Source organism: Falco biarmicus, chromosome 4 (genome assembly GCF_023638135.1).
Source record: "Falco biarmicus isolate bFalBia1 chromosome 4, bFalBia1.pri, whole genome shotgun sequence".
NCBI lineage: Eukaryota > Metazoa > Chordata > Aves > Falconiformes > Falconidae > Falco > Falco biarmicus.
In genome coordinates this window covers 65,198,596-65,219,888 of record NC_079291.1, presented here as the reverse complement: position 1 = coordinate 65,219,888, position 21,293 = coordinate 65,198,596, and the positions used below count along the sequence as shown (strand labels likewise).

The window sequence follows — 21,293 nt, the reverse complement described above, 5'->3', positions numbered from 1 at the left end:
TAGCTCTTCCCCCCCCCGCTTCCCTCCGCTGTTTTCCATGGCTGTCCCTGCTTTGAAGAAATGTTAGGTGATCATCCCTGATCTTGTTTGCAAGACTTGCATGAGATCTTGGGAGCTTGTCTGCTTGGACCATATGTCTATAACATATACGTTGGTTATAGAGTATAGTAAACTTGGGAAGTGTTCCAATGCTAGAAGTTTAGCGGCAGTAAATATGGAACTGTTTTCAACTTCATTATTTCTAGATAATGACACAAACTAAACTCAGGAAAGGCCCCATCTGGCTGGAGTTCCCACATGAGGTTGTGTTAGTAAAACCACTCACTTAAATTGGGTGATCTGTAGTTGTAGATGTGCATTGTGTTGTGTTTTTTTTTTTTTTAAATTTATTTTTCACTTTTTAATCCAAGACAAAGGAATCTGTTAATTAAGCAATTTTGGTAATTCATGGGGAGGTTCATGAACACCTATAGGACAAGGGGTTTCTCCATGTATTCTGCGACCACTGAAACTGTCTAAAACCATCAATGAAGAAAATAACTTCTTCAGAGAAAACGGTTATGCTAGAATAAGCATGAATTCACTTTTCCGGTGTAATGTGCTTATGTTGATAAAGCATATTCTTACTATACAGGAACACAGTTTACTGGGAATGCTAGATCAGCCCAGAGGGTTTCTGCTGTGATAATTCTGCGCGTAGTGAAACATGAAAATTTATAGGGGATGTTTATGGATGAGCTGACTGTCTTGCATTGTTTTTATACTTTGCAGATAAGAAATGAAAAGAAAGTAAAGTCCTCCTCCTGTATGCTTCTTCTATATGGGCACGGAGAGTCAGGAACAGATTTCAGTTCAGGTGCTTCCCTGTTTTCTAGGCGAAGGTTTGTCAACAGAATGACTTACCTGACATCTCTGAACTTAAATGGGGTGACTGGTTATGGGTGCTGTTGGTTTCTATTGGACTGGGGCTGTCCCAGTCCTGGCCCAGCGTGACCTCCCAAGGACTGGAGGCAGCCCAGCCCCAGATCTGTTCCGCGTGGCTCGCCGTGTTTGGGGCGTTTGTGGAGCATCGGCATGTTGTTATGAAACATGACCAAGGTAACACTCAGCTTCTAGGACACAGTGTATTCGATCCCAAATGTCCTGACTACTTTTGTTGGCTGTTTTCTCTTTTTGATACTGTCAGCTGGCATGTTTTGTTTTTCTTTGATTAGTCTCTCGTGTGATTCCTAGCTCTGGGGTTAACTTTTTGCATTCTGAAAACAAAAGCTTTTCCTAGTAAAATAGGAAGTGTTGCTTCATACTCTTAATGTAACAGACTTCAGAAATGTTTGCCTCTCTACCACTCTGTCATGAGACTTTTATCCAGGTATCTGAAGGGCTGTGTGCAGTTTTCTTGAAATGAGAACTTCTACAAGATTGGCTTATCCTATGTGTATAAACTGGTCGTACATGGGGAAATCTGTTTCCTTATGCAAATACAAAAGCTGTGATACTGATAGAAAAGGCTTCTGTTTGACTTAATATTATGTCCTTCCATGTCTTGAAGAAATAATCCCAGCTGTTTTCTGTCATCTGTCCATTAGTGTTTCTCTTCTTGCGTTCCCTTCCTTCCCCTGCCTCTAATCTCTGCTTTCTGTTGCCTGTCCCTACCCTTTGCTATAGAATTTCCCTCTGGTAACTCTATAGAAGTGACATTTCTGCAGCAGAAGACAAGGGAAATTATTTGGGAGTGAGTGAGCCTTTACACTTTTAACTCTGGAAGATCCTTAGATACTAGACTCCTAATTAAAAGGTCAAAGCCACTTCAAGAAACAAATGTCTAAATATAACCTCAACTTTGTGGAGATGGACTCTGGTAACGAAGGCTTCGCAGGATGGATACAACAATATAGATAGGAACTCCTGTAATTTCCCTAAAACAGAATTTTTTGTAGCATAGTGCATATACATGCAGCTCCAGGGGCTTTATTAGCATGAATTTGGAATGGCTTGCTAAACTCAGTACTGCTTCTGTTGCTCCTGAGAAAACTCCCAAATTAAAGTCAACAAACATCTGTGCCTTACAGTCTAGTGTGTACGTGCAATGCACAAGTTTTAATGTGTTTTGTGCATGTGTGTTTTATTTTTCAGTTCACTAAGAGGTCGGCATATTCAGGCTGTCTCTTTTTTTTTTTTTTTCTGTGCGCTGTGAGGTTTTTTTCTTTTACGCTGATACCCACTCCTACTGTTTATTTGATGCTTTATTTTAGAAAGCTATTCACTGGGCTAGGATCTTGCTGCCCATATGGAGCTGTGAGCCTGGACCAGATGCGAGGTGGATGAAATCAGCTGTTCATTGTGGAACTTGCAGTTGAGTTCAACTGCATACCAATAATCCTCAAGGGTATCAGCTACACAATTCCTGACTTCAGGAAATGACAAAGAAATAACTAGAATGACAGTTCCTTCATGTAAATCTTCTGCTAGTTCATAGCAACTTGCAAAATGTATTTCCTTAAGCCTTATTTTTTTCTTTGAGGGCTCATTTTGATGGGTTTAATGGCCTGAGTGGCAGTCAAAGACTCCTTTCCTGGTATGCTTGCCACCTATATTCTTAAAAAGATGGTGATTCCTGAAATCTTCTGACAAACAGTACACCTGATGTCTCTCTGAAAACATCTCTTCTTTTCTTTTTATTTCAGGACAAACACCATGATGCTGCTCATGAAATTATTGAGACAATTCGGTAAGTGTTCAACGCAGATATGGCTAGACCTGTGTCTTGAGATGTCTTGAGACAAGATGCAAAGGAGTGCAGAAGTTACAATTATAATTCAGCAGCTCTAAATTATTTTTGAGCTGAATTGATACTGCTGCAATGCAAATCTCCCTGTCAAACAGACTTTGTTTTAACTTGCCATAGTCTATTCCCTTTTGAACAGAATTAAAAATAAGTAGTGAAACTCAGTTTCAGTGCTTATGGCAGCCTGTATTCGATCTTTAAAAAAAGCAAGGTTTAGTAAATATCATTGGCATGATGTATAAAGTTCTGATCTTGCATATCCTCTTCCCCACCCTCTCCCTTTCCCCCTGTTGTCATGTTGCAGCATTGCTAGCATTTGCATTATTTGGGAACGATGTCCCTATTGGCGTTCCTCTTAATTCTGACCAATGTGGGGAAAATGGGAGGATAAAGGTGAAAGACAGGTATGGAGAGTAGGAAGCCTGAGCACTTCCCAGCACAGGCAGTGGTTATGACATGGCTGGCCGTTATTTCAGCAGGCTTAGGAGGTGTCTTGCTGCAGAACAACTTTTATTAAATGCTAACACAAATTCCTCAAACACCTGAGGGACGTTAATGTGTTATCCGCATTAGATTGTTTAAAAGCTGTTCTTGTTAACTGTTTTAGATCCTTACCGTACGGGCTTCCCTTGTCTGAGGGCTGTATCTGCAGCGGGTTGTAAAGGCTGGGTGGTGCAGATACAGGCGAGGTTCAGAGAGTGATGTTTTGCCTGCAGAGCCACCTGTGCTTTGGTCAGTCACATACAGCCTTGGAAAAGGCAGTGAGCCTCGTCTGCTCCCAGCATGAGCGTGACAGCTAAGTGCTTGCGTGGTGGTGTTGATAGTATCACTTTTATGCACATGAAATCATAGTATTTTCCCATGGTCTGTGGTCGAGAGAATGTGTAATGGGGCTAGAGCTGAGAATTTTTCTTCTGAAGAAGTGTCTAACTACAAAACCTTGACACAGGGTGCTTTGCCATCACTACTTCCAGTTCACTTGTACCGCTGTTAATAAGATCTGGTGCCTTGGGAGCTTGTGGCATCGTTAGTCAGTGTGATTATTGAGAAGACCCTTTCTAAAGGGATTTAAACAGATGTGGTGCTGGAAGTGATTGCTGGAGTCATTGGTGCTAGGGCTTTCTGTGCTGTGCTAGCTGAAGGCAAGGGGAAAACTGGGTTAGAAAGTAGTTGAGCCCCAAGTAATATTTCACAACCATGTTTTAAGCAAGATTGCAGTGAATGCAGTGTGTTAGAAGGCTTTTGTGCCTGCCTTGTGCAAAGTAACCGCAATGTGGTTATGGAAGTGGTGGGTAAAAGAATGCAAAGAAGTATTTATCTCTTCAAGCCAGTGATAGACAGCTTTTGACTGCCCATTCCTGAAATTTAAGAGAAAAAATTATTTAGATCAGAGCCCTAACCTTTTTAGGGAGACAGGAGATATTAGTCAGAAGAGTCAGCCTTAGATGTAGAAGTTCTGTCCTTTTTTACTTGCCTGTATATTTATTTGGTAAGTGTGAATCTCACAAAAGGAACCAGACTTGCTGGATCTCTATAGTCATTATTATTCTTTTTTTCCCCCCCACAATTTTAACATTGAAGCACACATCAAGGTGCACAAAGAAGAAACTGTGCTGTTAATACTGGAATTCATCCTATGACATGCTCTGAGGTTATTTGTGGTGATAGTGCTTTCCCATTTTAATGCTTTTGGAGGAAAGTGTGTGCAAAGCTTATGTGGCTTTTAAGCTGTCTTTGAAAGGAAATAATCTTCCAGTGTTCCAAGAGCAAAGATCTCTTCTGTGAGATGTCATCATCAGACGTGTGGCAAGTGGGTGCGCGCTTTCCATTTGTAGTGGCAAGAACATACAGGGCTTTGTTAACTCAGTATGTAAAAGGAATCTTTTATCAAAATAACTTTTGAAAATCTGGTTTGGCTTGGGTCATGTAAAGTGTAAGAGCAGTTTAGAGCACTACACAGAGGAGAATATCCTTGGGGTGAGTGGTTGGTGGCATTGTTTTGGGGTGATGTAGGAAGTGTCTTATCCATATTCAGCTTTGTCAAACCTTGTTACGGTATCAGCATTCTTTTGAAATATTGCACTTCTGCATTACATTTTATGTTAGATTAGCATCAGCCATGGCTTTGAGTATTGTTAGATGCATTGAATACATTTATCACCTTGTTTTGAAGTTGTGCCATTTCAAGAGCTTTATACTACTGCCAATGTCTATGGGCACCTTGCTGTTTATTCAATACAAATGTGAGCTATTGCAGCTTTCCAATTAGAATTTTGTGGTGTCTGCCTTACTCCTAACAATACTGTGATCTTTCAGGTCTGCTGCAGTATTCTGTCTTAACATATAGCTATGCCAGTCTAGAATTGAGACAGGCTACCTTACTATACTTAATTGAAGGCGTTTTTATTTCTTTTCTTGTTCCAGATGGGTCTGTGAAGAAATTCCAGATCTCAAGCTTGCTATGGAAAACTACGTTTTAATTGACTATGATACAAAAAGGTGAGAGGAACATTTTTTTTCCCACCAGGAGGACAGGCCAGCACAGTTTATAGTGAATTAGTTTGTAACTGGTTATTCTTAGACATCATGAACTGAAGTTTTCTTTTAGAACTGGCTTCAGACTCTGTGGAGTTATTTTGGTAGGAAATGTGTAACAGCAATATTGGCAAAGGCTGTTGGATTAAGGACATAATTGGAAACTCCACACAGCAGAAAGTTGAGCTCTGCTGTACGTTGGTATTACTCATTCTGAAACAATGATCGGTATCTGCGCTGTTGGACTGTGTCCAGTGTTAGGAATCTGAATGACACTGAGGTTTCTGGTTTTGTAGTAGCTAAGAATTCCTGTTTAGAAAGTGGCATGCCAAAGCTGTCCGCCAGTGCCATGTTCTCTGCCTGCTGTGCCTGTAGGAGGTTAACCTGCCCCATCCCTCCTCTGGTTAGGATTCGGTGCAAGTGGGATGCTGTTTGGGTGAGGGGCTAAATTAAAAGGCAAGCTATTCATCCTGGTCTTCTGAGCAGTTAGAAGTCATTTTAAGATGCTTGTGGTTACATGTGCATATCTATTCCATGAGTAGCTTAAAATGAACGTATAGTACGTGGCATTCACCTTGAGGCTGGGAGAGGCAGATTCCAACCTGCGGTGTATCTGTGGAGAGGTCGGTGGATGTGCATTGACTTGGCTATACTGAGACTGGAAAAAGAGATGACCCTCAAGCTGCAGTTTACAAAAAACTCTTTGGTTGCTTTCATGGGAAAGACTGAATTGGTTCAAGTCCACAGCATGACAAAACTTTCAGAAGGAGGTTACAGATGCAACTACATCGCTGTAATTAATCACAGGCTATTGTCCTGAGCACCAGATCTGCTCAATCATGATCTGCTTTATTATGATCTGCTTAAGGTATTTCTTCCTCCTGTCTTAATTTTAGTTGTTCCATTGCAAGATGTGTTGGTTCCTCTTTTCCCCCTGACAGATTCAAAAGGAGAAGTCAGGGTTGAGCATCCCTTGTCATCAAATCCATTAATTTGGATTTGTGGATTACTTCCAGCGACTGTAATGCTGTAACTTTTGTAGTTCTGGCACTCTCCCTGGGCACGTTTACCTGGGGAGCATCAGTGTGGTCAGCAGCAACACCAAATAAAAAGAGAAACCCATCTGTTCCCAAAAGTCACACCTCACCTTTCTGCAACCTCTCAAGGAAGTAATAAATCTGTAATTTTGGTAATGATTTTACTCTTTTTGCTTCCCGTGAAAAACATTGTTGGAAAAATTACTTGTGGCAAATAGACTGAGACATGGATGTGAATGAAAAGCAGCAGATTATAGTAGTGCACAGGCTGTGCAGACAGAAACCCATTTCAGCCTCTTGCTTTGTCTTAATGTGGACATGAGCATGGGCAGATGAAAGCTTGAAGTGGAAGTCAGCAGTACTCCTCTGAGGTGTCCTAGCCAGCACAGTGGTAACGAAGATCACAAGAGACTGAAGAGCCACTTTCTTCTGATGTCCCCCAGCCCCCCCCCCTCCCCCCCCCCCCCCTTCTGGATTTGGGAATGGCCATGATTTAATTATCTTACTCCTGTAGCTCCTTACTGGGGTTTTTTTGCTGCTGCTTTGTGGGTCTGATTATGTAACGGATGATATTCCTAGTAATATCTTTTCTTCCCTGGCCTGAGATGAATTTATTTAATCCTCTCAGCTTCTGTCACTAAGGCAGCTGCCTGAATTGACTGTAATCCCAGCCCAGCCCATAAAGCAATCAGTGTGCTTTTCTGATGGGTGAAATTTTAGATTGTATCCTGGGTCTGTCTGCATTTTCAGTTCCAGGGTTAATTTCTAGAAAAGTATCTACTTGTCTCAGGACCAATGATCGTGGAGGGATGAGGGGACAAAGGAGAAAAAGTTACAGATGTTTTAAATTTCTGTGCAGCTGAGAATATGGAAAAGAAATAATAGACTATGAGAATACAAAACTTTGTAATAAGTCATACTTCGAGTTCAGCTCTTTTCCCATTAATTAAAGAAAGTAATACTATTTGACATATACTCCTGGTCTACTGGGGAGGTTTTTTTTAAAGGAAACTGTTACAGAGTCCTAAGGCTGTGTATATAACCACGTGTTCTGCAAGAAACAGCCCCGAACTGGCCACCTACTTACAGTATGTATGATGACAAAAAAAGCACAAGGTTGTACCTGCAAACCTGCGTTTGAGCTCTCTGAATTTAACTGACCCTGCGTTCTTTCTCCCCGCGTAGCTTTGAAAGCATGCAGAGGCTTTGTGACAAGTACAACCGAGCCATTGATAGCATTCATCAGTTGGTATGTATTTACCTTTGTTACCCACCGTCACATTTAGCTGGTTCGAATTCACATGTAACAGACAATATCCCGAAAGCGGTGACTGACTTAATGCTGGATGGTAGGTTAGTCAAGTTAGCCTGCTGTTAGTCTAGTTGTACCATCAGCATTTAGCACTTCCATTCTTTGGGGGATTTAAGTCTGATATTAAACCTTATTTCCTTGATCACACCCAGGCAGTCAAGGAGTTAGTATTGGTGGAGGGACATTCTTGTAGGAAGAAAAGAAAAATTATGTGTTTTCCCCCCTAACTGCAGATTTGTAAGCTATTACTCTTTAGTGTGCACTTCTGGCACCATTATTTTGGCACTTTGAAATAGCTGAGTTACCTTTAGGGGAAAGCATGTAGATGTTTCACGGGGATTTATCATATAGATTTACTTTTGCATGGGGAAATCTATGGCTTATGGGTACTTAAATAATCCATATGAACTCTCCCGTGTATTGTGGAAGTGATCCATGGCTTAGGAATTTCCTTGCTTGCCACTCGCTTCAGCCACTCTGTTCTGCAGGATCACTCTGGCAAAACTAGCATGTAATGTCTTTTCAGACGAATTTAACAAGCTTTTTTGGTTTTCTTACCCCTTATAAAAGGTTGAGCTAGAGGAAACAAAACATGAACAATGAATTAATGTTACTGTTTGGTTTAATGTTGAAGGTATAGCTGGATTTTTTTTCTCTGCTGTGCTTGTGGGAAGTATTTCAAGTGTGCAGTGTTAAGACAACAATACTTTTTTTGCCAGGCTTCCCTTCTCTTTGTGTGTTTACAACTCCCTAAAACTTGTGCTTGTTTGGATTCGGGTGTCCTGGTGTGTATGTTGGTTAATAGCTAAGAATTTGAAGCTATTCAGCATTTGCAGTTGCTGTCTGAAATGGCAAATGTGATTGATTTAATTTTCTTCTTGCCATCTGAATCTCAAACAGAGAAGTGTTTGGGAGGGATTGTGGAATTGTCGTTTTTTGGTTTGTTTTTATCAAAGGGAGAGATGGGCATTTTTAAAACTTAACAACTTTTATGTTTAGGACAGGGTTTTTCTGATGAAGAAAGGAAACTTGATTTTCATCTCTTTCCTGCCACTCCCTGTTTGAGTACATATGATCCCTCCCATCCTACGGTTCCTGAAAGAAAATGAAACTGCTCTTGACTGTACAGTCCACAACAGTTCAGTGGCGATCACTAAACAAAAAATGAGTGAAAAATTTTTTACAGCTACTCCAGCTCTATTCGGTATTCAGCTTTACATTGCCTATTCATTTTTACATCTCTTTAATTTCCCCTTTACCGCTTATTTCCAGCAGACACATTTGCAATTACCTATTCGTTGAGGTGGGAAAAAGGGTAGGGTGTTGTGTGATTTCTTTAGTGGTGTTCACTGTTTTTATCTTTGCAGAGCACCTGCAGACCAGCTTGTGAGAGAGGGGATGGGAGGGCATTTCTCTCATTTCTACGTTACGCCAGTGCAGCCTGGGTTTGGTGATGTTTCCTTGTCCTCACCGTGGGTTCATACCTTCTTCCTGCTCTTTACCTTTAGTGGAAGGGAACCACGCAGCCGATGAAACTGAACACTCGTCCCTCCAACGGGCTCCTCCGGCACATCCTGCAGCAAGTCTACAACCACTCGGTGACTGATCCAGAGAAACTCAACAACTATGAGCCCTTTTCCCCAGAGGTTTACGGAGAAACTTCCTTTGACTTAGTGGCCCAAATGATAGATGAAATTAAAATGACAGAGGATGATTTGTTTGTTGACTTGGGCAGTGGTAAGTGACTAGTAACTGAAGTGGGTTTTGTTTTTCCCTTTTTGCTTGCTGTTTTTCCCTTTCTTTAAAGAAACAAACAAACTGAAATTCATATTTGGAAAGTGAACTGGGGTGAAGGATTGTTCCAGGATAAGCACCTTTTCTAGATAATCCCCAATGATGCCCTTGCTTTTTATGACAAGATTAAATAGGCCCAAACGGACATTCTAGATGTTCTTCCCTGTGGTGTTAGTGAAATGTTGGTCGACAAATGCAATAAACCGGTGTGACAGAAAACTTGGTTTCTGTTGCTGTTGGTGGATACGTTTGTAAAGAAGAAACTATTAAAAATGTTGCTTGAAAGGTAACAATAGCAGTTCCATTTCTAAGGATTCATCTGTTTTCAGTGGATTCAGTTTATGTCCTTCATATGTTAAAATGAGGTTTCTTGACCCTTCCCATGCCAGCGTGAAGCACTTGGTGGGGAATCTGAAAATTAAGCAGTTTTTTCCCTCTGACATACTCTTCTGTGTGTCAAAAAAGACTGTTGTTAGCTTTAACAGCTGCCTTGTGAGACCCCACAACATCTAGCTTACAGCCTACAACTGATCTCGTGAACAGGTTAGAATTTTAAAAGGAAATATATGTTTCTAGTTCGTAAAGAAACCAGAGATGACTCAAACACATGTGGAAGAGATATACTAAGAAGATGATGTTCTTTTTGTTGCTAAAATCTGGTACAGAGCAGGAAAGAAGTAATAAGAATTTTCCCTTTTACTGGATGGTTGTAAAGTTTTAAATGAAGTATGTTTTGGTTTTGTTGCTTGTATGATACAGGACTTCTGAGAAAACAATATTTCAAAATACATTCAGTTGGTAAACCCGAAATACATTTTGAATTTAAATACAGCAGGACTGCCATCCCCTGCAAAACTTAATACATCTTCAGTCAGGGAATTATTATTTTTTTTAACCCCCCTGCCTCCGTCGGTGGGACCTATGTCTGAAATTTCCTGTTTCAGTGACTTATGTTCAGATGAGACATTTGGAAAGACATCAGACCTGACAAACTATTTTCCATCTGGAAGAAAAAAATTGCCATAGATGCTTGCAATTGTTTGTTCAGGAAGGTTGAGAAAGATCATATCTGAAGTCCTGTAGGGCTGCTAATCATGTAACAAGCTCAAATATTAGACACTTTTACCTGCTATCGTCAGAAATAAAATCAGGTTTTTATTGCTAACTTCTCCACTTTATACTGCTGGTCAAGCTCCAAGATTAAAAACTCAGTCTGAAAAGCTTGTATGTAAGGAACGGTTTGAATTCAGAAGCCTTTGGCTTCTAGTGTTTGGAGTGCTGAAACAAAACCAGGAGTTAGTTGTTGAGTTTGTACTTCATTCTTTTTTGTACTTCATTCAATTTTTGTAAATTGTAATCAATGCGGTATCGCATGCAGTATAAATGAAAACGCTGTCATAGCATATTAGTTTTACCAGTAAATGTGATGCCTTTCCAATAACGATGTGCATCTGGCAGAGGCTGACAGCAGGGCTAAGCCCCCCACTGGGGTGCTGGGGCTGTTCTTGTTAGTTTGTGTGAGATGCCAGGGATGAATATGTGGCTCATTGCAGGAGGAATTTGTGGAGGTATGCATCATCGTTAGGCAAACTGCAATTACAGTGCAGTTAAGTTCTTGCAAAGAGAAAAGGCAAAGACAGACAAGATTAACAACTTCTTACGCTGTATCGTATGCTATCTGACAATGCAGTGTGTTCTTCATTGTCCCTTTAGTCTTTGTCCTCCTTGCTCTTCAGAAATAAGAAACAGCAGAACAGTTCTGCCTCACATCTTTGGTTGTCCAGGTTCTCCCCCTGCATAAATTTGTACATCCTTACCTGCATGCGTATGAAATATGCATACGTGTGCAAAATGCGAGTTGGTGAAAAGACCAAAAAGCAACCAAAAAAACCCTGTCAGCACTAGAGTTCTCGTTGTGCCTGACAACATGATAGTGGTAATGGTTTAAATGCAGGAGTTCCACCCCTGCAATTACCAGTGCCGCTGGCCGCCGGCAGCCAGCGGCACGGAAAACAGCAGTATGTTTTCTGTTTCTGAAATGGGCTCTCCTCTTAGATCCACTCTTGTTTCCCATATGGTCATCTGCAGAGTGATGAAGTGCATGGGTGAGACAAGAACCCATTTTGTGTTAGTCAGAGACGAAAAGCGATGTATCAACGTCCTGTGGATGAATATTGGATGTTTGAAGAAAATCTTAATTAACTGCTTTAACAAATGTGGAATGGTACTGCTCTATGGTGGGTAAAATGCGGGTTGCCCATACAGAGAGAAATCTAATGAGTGGTTTTTTGTCATTTTAGCATAAGCTGGGGTGGGGGCACAGGGAATGTGTTCAGGCGAGGTGTAGGAAAAAAAGTAGCTGGTTACTGTTGGTAGCATCTATGCAGGTAGAGTTTGGAGTGATGGGAATCATGCATTTTGAAGTAAGACTCAGTCTTGCCAGCGTAGTGGTTGCTCCTGAAATTTTGAGTGTTGAACCCTATAATATTTTCTAACGTAGTATTCTAAAGTAGCTCGTATATGAATAAGCTTTACATCTTCTCAGACTTTGTGCTGCATTTCATGGTGAAAACCAGTATAAATATTGCTAGACTATAACCAGTCTTTAAATTAATGGCGTAGGTGTGTGACCAACAAGTATTTATTTTGGGATGTGGTAGGGGTTGTCTTAACTGTTCATTTACTTAATTAGGTAGTGATTTACAATGTAAAACCTGTAGGTTTGCAGGAATGCTTATACAGTTTTAAAAAAATTATAACGCAGCTATTCTGAAACCTGTGTGAATTTGTGGAAATGAGCCTGTAGGATTTAATAAAGTAGCCTTTAATAATTTTCAATACAAACATTGTGGTAAATGTTGTAGTTGTATGCTCTTGTCATAAAGAGCGCGGTGTATTGAAAAATGTAAACCTCAGAGCCACAATGCTAGAAATACTTTGCTGTAAGAAAAGTGAAATTGTGCTGCTTACTTTCTAGTTGGGATGTAAACCCTTTTTACTGAAAAACAGGTTCTTGGTATTGCACATCTGGTCGGGAAGTGGGACTTCAGTAACGCACGTTGCCTTGAATCTGCTTTTCAGCTGAGAGACAGGCAGGTTCGTACGGGAACTGTCAGACGCAGCTGTGGGGTGACGTTGTACCCTGAACCCTAGTCCCACGGATTACCTGATTATTATTTTTTTTTTTTTTCCTGCTGCCCTTTGCTCTGAAAGCTCTTATCTCCCTTTGCAGTGGTTTTCTACTGAAACTTGTCCTCAGGTTTGTTAGTTTGGTTTTGGTTTTTTTCTTTTCTTTTTTTTTTCCCTGCAGGTGTGGGTCAGGTGGTGCTTCAAGTGGCTGCAGCCACAAACTGCAAACATCACTACGGTGTGGAGAAAGCTGATATTCCAGCCAAATATGCTGAGGTGAGGTATTTTGGTGGTGTGGGTGTTTTTGTTTTTGTTTTTTTTTTTTGGAGTTGTGTGCATATGCCTTATTTGAAGGCTCACTAAGTGGTTCAGGATTCCTGTTAAGTGCTGTACAGGAAAAAAAAGTAGAGTTTCAGCCCTCGCTGATTTTGCTTCTCAGGTCAGTGAGACCTAGAGCAGGGCATGCTTGGGGAAAGGAGTCTGGCTGGACATTTGCTAGCAGTGCTCACAGGGTGCACAGGAGCATTGGCATGGTTCTGAAGTGGTGTCAGGACTAGGAGATGTAATGCTGTTTTAGCATAATGGCATAGGAGCTGCTCAAAGGGAAGCAGTGTAAGCTTCTCCTGGACACCTGCGATCGTTCAGTGTCTGAAATGGCTCCGATACAGGGCTTCCAGAGACCACAGCGTTCAGCAAGTCTAGGAATGAATTCACCAAACAAACCTTCTTAAAGATTTTAAAGGCTGTGTTTCTGCTTATGGTAGTGATGCCCCTTTTTAATGTTCTAGAGTTGAAGTTCAGCTTAGTTATTAAACTGTTACCCAACACGGGCCTCGTCAATTAGCCTGTATCTGGTTAATAAGTGCTTAGCAGGCACCTAAATGAAGTCTTATTGTAAGAAAACCATAATGTTTAGTCAGACAGACAGTTTTCTCTGCACTTCTAATGCTGTGCCAATGGGGAGACACAAAGATAATCAGTTCCAAGACAAACCTGGAAGGCAATTGAGCTGCAAGCAAACAATAGAGGTTAGTCATGCCTTACCATAAGAAGTTTACTTTCTTCAGTAGTCTGAACAGAAACTTACCCTCCATATTGCTAAAACAAGCTGACTCAGTTTGTACGGGCTAGAAAATTATACCTTATGAAGGGAGGGGAAGAGAAAAAAATCCTTGATCCTCCTTTTCAGTGGTGTGGGCAAAAATGCGTAAACACAGTGGCAAAGAGAATCAGACAAGGATCTAAAAATCCTATTTTGTTTTTCCTGCCATGACCCAGTGGAAATTTCCAACTGGAGTACTCTTTGCAGTCCCTCTGCGTGAGCATTCTGGTCTTGTTAGGTAGTCACTTGCAAGGTCTGGACTCTTGTCTGTGTTTACTGGTAAACTTAAAGATCGGTGTTAAAGAGGGAAAGTTAAATTCTCACTTTCACTAATACCCCTCTATGTCATTGTGCAAACACAAGGTTATAGTGAAAATGATTAGGGAAAAAAAAAAGTTACCCACAAATTGAGTATTAAGAGCACATGGGGTACCTTCAGTTTCAGAAGTACACCAGTATTTCATAGTTTCAGAAGTACACCAGTATTTCATAAGTTATTTCATTATTACTGGACGAACAAAATATACTGTGTTATTCTTCTGGTTACAGACAATGTCCTGTCAGATTTAACAACTCAGCAGCTGCTGCAGTGTCAGAACATGTGAAGCTGCCTGTGCACAGCTAATCTGCCTTGTGCTGTGTGTAGTGGACCAGTTTTCCTCCCCATCTCTGACAAACATTTGTGGAAGGGATTGGATTAAGTTTCTAGTTAAGATTGGCTGTGGCAACACATCTCTGGTTACTATGATAATTAATGCAGATGACTTTGAAAAGCCTCAGCTGAGGAGGAAGAACGTTATGGATTTTTAGTGAAGTTGTCTTAAAAAAATATTAAAATGTAAGTTCACACAGTGTATGAAAATAGTGAAGATTTTTGTGAGTTATCCTACTGAGTTCTGGAGTGCTTTAGAAACATAAAGAATTTTAGAACACATCTGTCAACACACACTGTTTTATTGACCAACTGATGGAGGTGTTCACCATCTCCAAGCTGTCAGTGAAGCCAGAATTCCTGCTATGCTGCTCTCCCTTATCTCCTCTGCCTGCTACCTCCAAATTTGGGCCCTCCCATAGGTGGAGTCAAGTCCTAAAGCTCAGGAGTTTTTGTTTTTGTTTTGTTTGGGTTTTTTTCCGGTCTTCCGAGACACTTGAGTTTCATTTTCAAATGTATTGAATAGGTGTAGCTGGACCCTCACTGCCACTCTGATGACCTGTGCTAAACACGGTCAGTTTATACAGATGGGGACAAGATTTTGTGACTCTGGAGGTGCATATTTGTAAGGCACGAAGCTATCTGGATGTATGGGGGTTTTGGTTCCTTTCTCCTGTATTTGGGCAATGGAAAACTAGTGCCAGCGACCTGGTTGGGTAGCAGCAGGCCTTCCCTCCTCCGCAGCCCCAGGCTGTTTAGATGTGCTTTGACCCATTCTCCCTGGTTGCTCCAGTAGCTGTGATGCTCCTTCCATTCGCTGTTGCAGTGCCTTGCATGTTGCTTTCTGCTTTCTCGTTCACCCTGGCAGACCTGTCTTTATCCTGTTTGTTCCTTTGCTATCTGGGCTTAGACTGGGCTGCATTCAGTGCCTCCTACTTGCTGTGGGATTATGTACCACAACACAGTAGCTACTTAAGGTTGCGCCATTTTTAGTGCTGAGCACTGTCAGCTCAGATTGCCTTGCTTATAACATGTAACTTTGATGAAAAGTGTGGGGAGAATAAGATGCCAGCTTTGACTTGGCCCTGATGAAGCAAAGTTGTTTTTATTTTTTAAAGGAAACTAAACTACATACAGTAGTTGTCTGTCTGCCTATCCTTTGAGTGTTAATGGCAAAAAATGCCAGACCCACCAAACAAAAGTCTTGGGGATCCACAAACAGAGCTGCATCTTCTTTTACTGCGGTGTAACTGGTAACACGAGAAATCCTAATCGGTGGTTTTGTTTTTCCTCCCTTTTCTAGACGATGGACAGAGAGTTCAGAAAGTGGATGAAATGGTATGGGAAAAAACATGCAGAATACACAGTGAGTGAAATTCAGCTGAAAAACTTTATGGTCCATGCTGATGTACAGAATTTGCAAAGTCCTCCTCAGCCTTTCACCAGCCAAGCAGCAGTATGAGTCATATCTGCTTCCTGGCTTTTATCTTGATCCCGAGGATGGTGTTCTCAAAGACATCCTCCCAGGCTTGTCTCTGACTTGCTTGATGTGATATGGCATTACTGGGAGTACTTTCAGGTCTTTTCAGAAGCTCTTGGAAGATATATTCTTCTAAAATGTTCTAATTTTAACTGGGGCTGCCATGTGTCTTAAATTTTGTATGTTTGTATTAAATATCCCCCCCCATCCCGCCTGGTGTGGAGGTTCTGCTGTGTAGACTATTGAAAATGGCAGCTCCTTCCTGGGTTTCTGAAATCTCCTGCTAGAAACAAAAGCTGAAGCTTTGATTCTACAGGCAGGTGAAGGTGTGCTCTCCTGGGACAGGTGGTGGGAGGGGATGGGATGGCAGGTGTTTCAAGGATGGGATGGCAGGGGTTTCAACACGGGAGCGTGGGGCTGAAGTTCTGGATGAATACCAGCACTGTGAGATTAGAGCAGAAAACTCCAGGACCAATTAACAGGATAGATGGCTTGTAGTTGGAGGTGTGAGGGGTGGGTTGTGGGCTCAGGGAGGATGGAGGGTGGTTAGTTCTGATTTGGAAAGGATTTGAGTTAGGTGCTGTGAGGGTGGAGGCAGAGCAGGAGGAGTAAATGGGTCCTTACAGAGGATCTCTCTGCTTGTGGCTAGGGACACATGGTGAAATAGCTTTCCCCTTCCTCCAAATGTTACTTAATCATTGTGGATATTTTCCACTGTAATGGTAGTGTGAAGCATGTGCAGAGTCGTGCACTGCCTTGTCATTCCTTCCCCTTTTCCTTTTCTCCCCCCTCTTAAATGTCATTAAGAAAATCTGCTCCCCAGTTCATCACTTTCTAATGAGGAAATGTACGTAGTCATAGTACAATAGGAACCCACTGGGAGTTTTGAAAATACATGCTTTTATGCTTCTCCTACCACCTTCCTATGGTCAGGGAAGAGGCTGGATGGATCAAGGTTCTTCCTTAATTGCCCAGAGAAGCTGGGTGACACTTTCCTGCTCAGAAGTCACAGCTAGCAACGTGTACCGCGGTTGAAGTGCCAGCAAGTAGTTGAGGAACTACTTCTTCATTTTCCTTTTGTACAGAACCATTATCGCTGTGTTACTGGAATGGTTTGCACCACATGGCTTTCAGCATTCCAGCAGTGTGGGATCAAATGGCAGGTCGTAGATGGCCAGGCGTTGTTTCCCAATTTTCTGTGTCTGCTGAGATCCCCAGTGCTCTTTAGAGGGCTTATCTTGTAAGGAAGGTTGCTACAACCATCCCTTTGGGAAGCAGGCGGGATAAGGTGATAGTGCCACCTGCCTCTGCACTTTCTTCCTGAAATGCCTTTACTGTATAGTGTGATTTTCTTCAGAGGGATGCTGGGCCTGCTGTGGGACTAGTTTGTAGGAGGATTGATATCAGGCTGCTAACTCTTTCCTGCTGTGGAAACACTGTGAATGCTTTACTTTTCATGAAGTGGCCATATGGCATTTTTCCATTGTGTCACCCAGCTGGCATTACATGAAAGGAATTGTTACTGAAGATACTCTGCTTGCGAGCTGTGTAATTTAAAGAATAGGATAGGAACTTGGACTAAAATATTGAAAGCATATTGATTGCCGTAGGCAGCGAGCATTTCCATATTGTGCATTCCAAGTGACAGAGTCTGGTACTATACTGAAACAAAGCTACTTATTTTTTCCTAGGTTCTTTGGCTTTTGCAACTGTTTTCTGAAAAGTGTTTAGAGTAACATTTCTCTTGAACATACAGTCTGCTTTTCTGAGAAGAGCTGAACACTTACAGCACTTCTTGTCTTAAGGAAAGTTTCCTATCACCTTGTGGTAGTGATGCTTGATGATAGATTTTGGTCTTTCACATGTAGAAACACAGGGCAGATTTTATTTAGAATTTATTGCTTCATCAAACATCCTAGGCTTTTGCCAAACAGTATATTTTTCTTTAGTAACTTCTTAGCATCTTCTAAGGTGACTATTGTTAAACAGAGCAAACATGTCTCATAATACAGCTAGAAGACACTGGAAGGCATGGAATTAAAAACCTGGGATCTTTATCTGTCTGGAAAACAACTTTGGCCCTGAAGAATGCTTAGTGGGATCCCAAAATTCCAAATGTTGAAGTCAAATAAGCACAAATCGAAATGGTCTGTCATCAGCAGAGCTTAACTTGTGGATTCCACTCTAATGTTTTAGGCAGTCAGATGAAAAATAAATATTTTGAGAAGAATAAAGTGTTGGAGGAGGGAAGCTTGGCAGAAGTTCAGTGGGGACAAGTCTTGGATCACACCTGCAGCTTTGTCTGAATAATGTGGACGGTGGTTTTGACTTCATGCACATAACAGCTGCCTTGCTGTAAAAGTAAAAATTGTGGTACATAAGGCAGCAATAAATCCTGGAGTTGAGCCTGCAGGGTTGTGGGTGGTGCGTGTGTTTTTTAACAGCCAAGAGCCTAGTACAATTATAGGTTTCCAACAGAAATGGGTTTTTGATTTCTCACTGAAAAGTGATCTGCCGGTGAAGTCTTGTCTTGTAGCTAGCACTGTTTTGGTGAGGCAGCAGTTGATTGCCCTTAACAGCTCTGCAACAAGCTCAGCAGCTTGGACACATGAATTCTGCTGAGCAAGGTTCTGAGACAACATTTAAAACAAATCCTGATCATCCAGGTGTATTTCCATTCGATTTTGTCCACAATCATAGAAAAAAAGTCTCTTTTGAGAAATGGTTCCATACAAAATATGCAGTCACATATATGCACATTTTTTCAGTAAAACAAAACATCATTGTGTAGTCACCTGCAGGTGATAATTGCATATTAAACTTCTCCAGTAGCTAGTGACACAGAGTCCTGAGGCACGTTGGGTGCCTGAGGCTTCTGCAGAGCTACAGCTGCAGAATGGGTCGTTGCTGCAGCTGCAGAGTGGGAAGATCATTTTGGGGCATGAGAGGAGTGGGAGAAAGGTTGCTCACCATAGGTTGGCTTGTAAGTCTCCTGATCTCCAGCTGTTGTAGGTAATCGTATCTCATAATCCTGTTAAATGAACAGAGTTTCATTTTAAATGAGCTGTTCAATCTCATGAGTCTAATTGGAAAAAAAATTCCCCCAAACCCAAAAGAGTAACAGTTTCTGATAAGAATATTCCTTAGTTCTTATATTCAACTGATAATATTTCAACTTGACATCAATATTTACATCCCTGTGCTATGGTTGTATGGTGGTTGATGTCTAATTCCTGACCAGTTAGGGATAATCATGTTCTTTGCAGGTCTTCTCTTCTGCATCCAGAGGGAACGCATTATACTGCTAGGGCTTTTTTTATCATCATCAGCTGCTTCAGCTTGTTGAGCTAGAATGTCCCACTTCCAACACATCTCACTTTGTTTCAACTCCTTTTATCTTCTTTTTTTCTCTTCCCATGGAACTGAGGAGTTTCCAAGATTAGCCTTACCCCATTCTTTTCAAGAAAACTGTTGTCTGAAGGAAACAGGAGACTTTTCGAAGGTCATTAGGCCGAGATAATTAGAGAGTCTTTCTTGGGGAATTTCTGCACATGTGCAGCCATCGAATTAAAAAGTGATATTGCAATTAAGAGGCAGATGGGTTTTCATGGTTTCTAACTGTAAATATCCTCATGTGGCCTCCAAAATGGGAGCCATCTCCAGGTATCTAGGGCACAGTGCTGCCATTGCCATGTCGCGGAAAGTGCTTTGGTGTTCCTCCCGGGGTACCCTTGAAGAAAGTTTTCAGTGTGTTCTCAGTGCCTTCCACCTCTTGTACGCTCCTGCTAGGGGAAGGCGTTCTTCTAGTCGTAGGTTAGAGTAGGTCTCAGCAAGCGGAGCTGGAGGTAGCTGCAGTTGCATGTTGGGCTTTTGCACAAGGCCAGGATTTGGTTTGGTTTTGCTTACTCAGGGTTGTCATAACAGAATACCTCCCCCTGTTCCACAGAAGCTTGTTTTAGTGGTAGGTGGAAATCATCTACAGGTCTTCAAAATAAGGCAGGAGAACACAGGTCAGCGTTGCTAAAGGCTGGGATTTTGGCTGGATGGACATCGGTGGCACGTGTGCTGTCTGCTCGGAGGAAACCCCAGTAGCTTCTAATTGCTGAGGATGCTCTTGTGGTTCAGCTCCGTGGATCAGCGGTGATTTTTGTTGTGCATTAATCAGGGGGAGCCTGGTGTCTGTAAGCTCACAGGCTTGTCTCTGATTGAGTTTGGGGTGCCCCCTCTGGCCTGTTTTCCTGGAAATCTCAGTTCTGAGCAAAAGCAGAGGGATTTGTGTAGGAGTTTCGTTGTCTCTTGTTGCCTGATACCAGCTGCTGGTTTGTGGGGATAACTGACATCACCGGTATTTAAAAACTTCCATTGCTGAACAGTGCCCTGCTGCTGAGGAGAGGGCAGGATATCTATTTGTCCCAGATAATTTCGAATGCCCTATTTCAGCGGGAAGCTTGATGTTTTGGTATTTGAAAAGCCCTCCAAATGTCCCCTGTGGCTTTGAAATGATGCCACATTTTGGAGGTTTGGATTCGTGCCTCTAGTTATTTTTGAAAAGAACAGGAACCTAAAAATAACCATGTGTACTTTTCCAGGCAGAAATGACTGGTTTTTGTGAGCCAAGTGTTTGCATGGAGGCTGCTGGAATGAGGCGTATTCTGCGTGTGAATTTATGGGTTAGTGTAGCCGGTCAAACAGAGCGTTACCAGAGAGACTCCCAGCCCGGCGCTGGGGCGAGAATGGAGCCCTCCTCCGCGCTGGAGGGGCTTGACCTTCATCAACTGTTGCTCTGCTACGTGATGAATGCACGGTGCTGGAGTTGTACCTCTTGTTGCTTCCCCCTGGGCGGTGACCTGCTGGTTTGCTTCGACTTACAGGAAGAGTTAGAGGAATCAGATGCCGTTGAGCGTTATTTCTGCAGTCTCCGTAGAGCAAATTTATCTGTTTGAAAAACCTGAATAAAAAAAACCTGGTTTGGCTTCTAAATTTAGAAACAATGCAGGCTGGCAGCTCTCTGAAGCGGATTTCACTGAGCTAATTATCCTTTTAGATAAAGCAGGGCTCCTGCATTGTCTAATCAGATGAAAATATCTGCATTACAGATGGTCCCTTCCATTCATTATTCACTAAGGAGATTAAGTTTCGAAGGGAGAGGAGGACCGGGATGGGGGTGGGGACACTGGTGGGAAGAGATTGAGTGCATCCCCATCGCTGTCACCGCTGCTTTGCATGGGTGTGCCACCTTCTCCCTGCGTGGCCATAATGGACCAGTTTCTTCTGGTTTAGCTACTGCAGCCCTTGGCCAGGAGTGAGTGAGCTGGAGTTTCCTTACCAGTTCTTGTTTTGCTCTCAAAATTACTGTAAACCACAGAGTTGCCTGGGATTTTGGGGGGGATTTTGTTGGATTCCAGTTGTCAGTTGATGGGGAAGGCTCTGCTTTCCTCCATTCAGGCCATCATGTGTTGATTACTGC

General features: G+C 42.0%; 1 protein-coding gene across 8 annotated transcripts in view; it reads left to right on the top strand.

Moving 5' to 3' along the window:
- Nucleotides 1-21,293, top strand: part of DOT1L (DOT1 like histone lysine methyltransferase) — a 76,668-nt gene that overhangs the window by 14,662 nt on the left and 40,713 nt on the right. For 7 of the 8 annotated variants that reach the window (XM_056335496.1, XM_056335494.1, XM_056335492.1 and 4 more), the window contains exons 2-7: nt 2,685-2,728; nt 5,210-5,284; nt 7,543-7,606; nt 9,178-9,406; nt 12,774-12,868; nt 15,650-15,712. In XM_056335496.1, the coding sequence (XP_056191471.1) occupies nt 2,685-2,728; nt 5,210-5,284; nt 7,543-7,606; nt 9,178-9,406; nt 12,774-12,868; nt 15,650-15,712 (570 nt within the window). Of the gene's footprint in view, nt 1-2,684; nt 2,729-5,209; nt 5,285-7,542; nt 7,607-8,754; nt 8,874-9,177; nt 9,407-12,773; nt 12,869-15,649; nt 15,713-21,293 lie in introns of those variants that run through there. The other variant, XM_056335495.1, reaches the window with a different exon arrangement.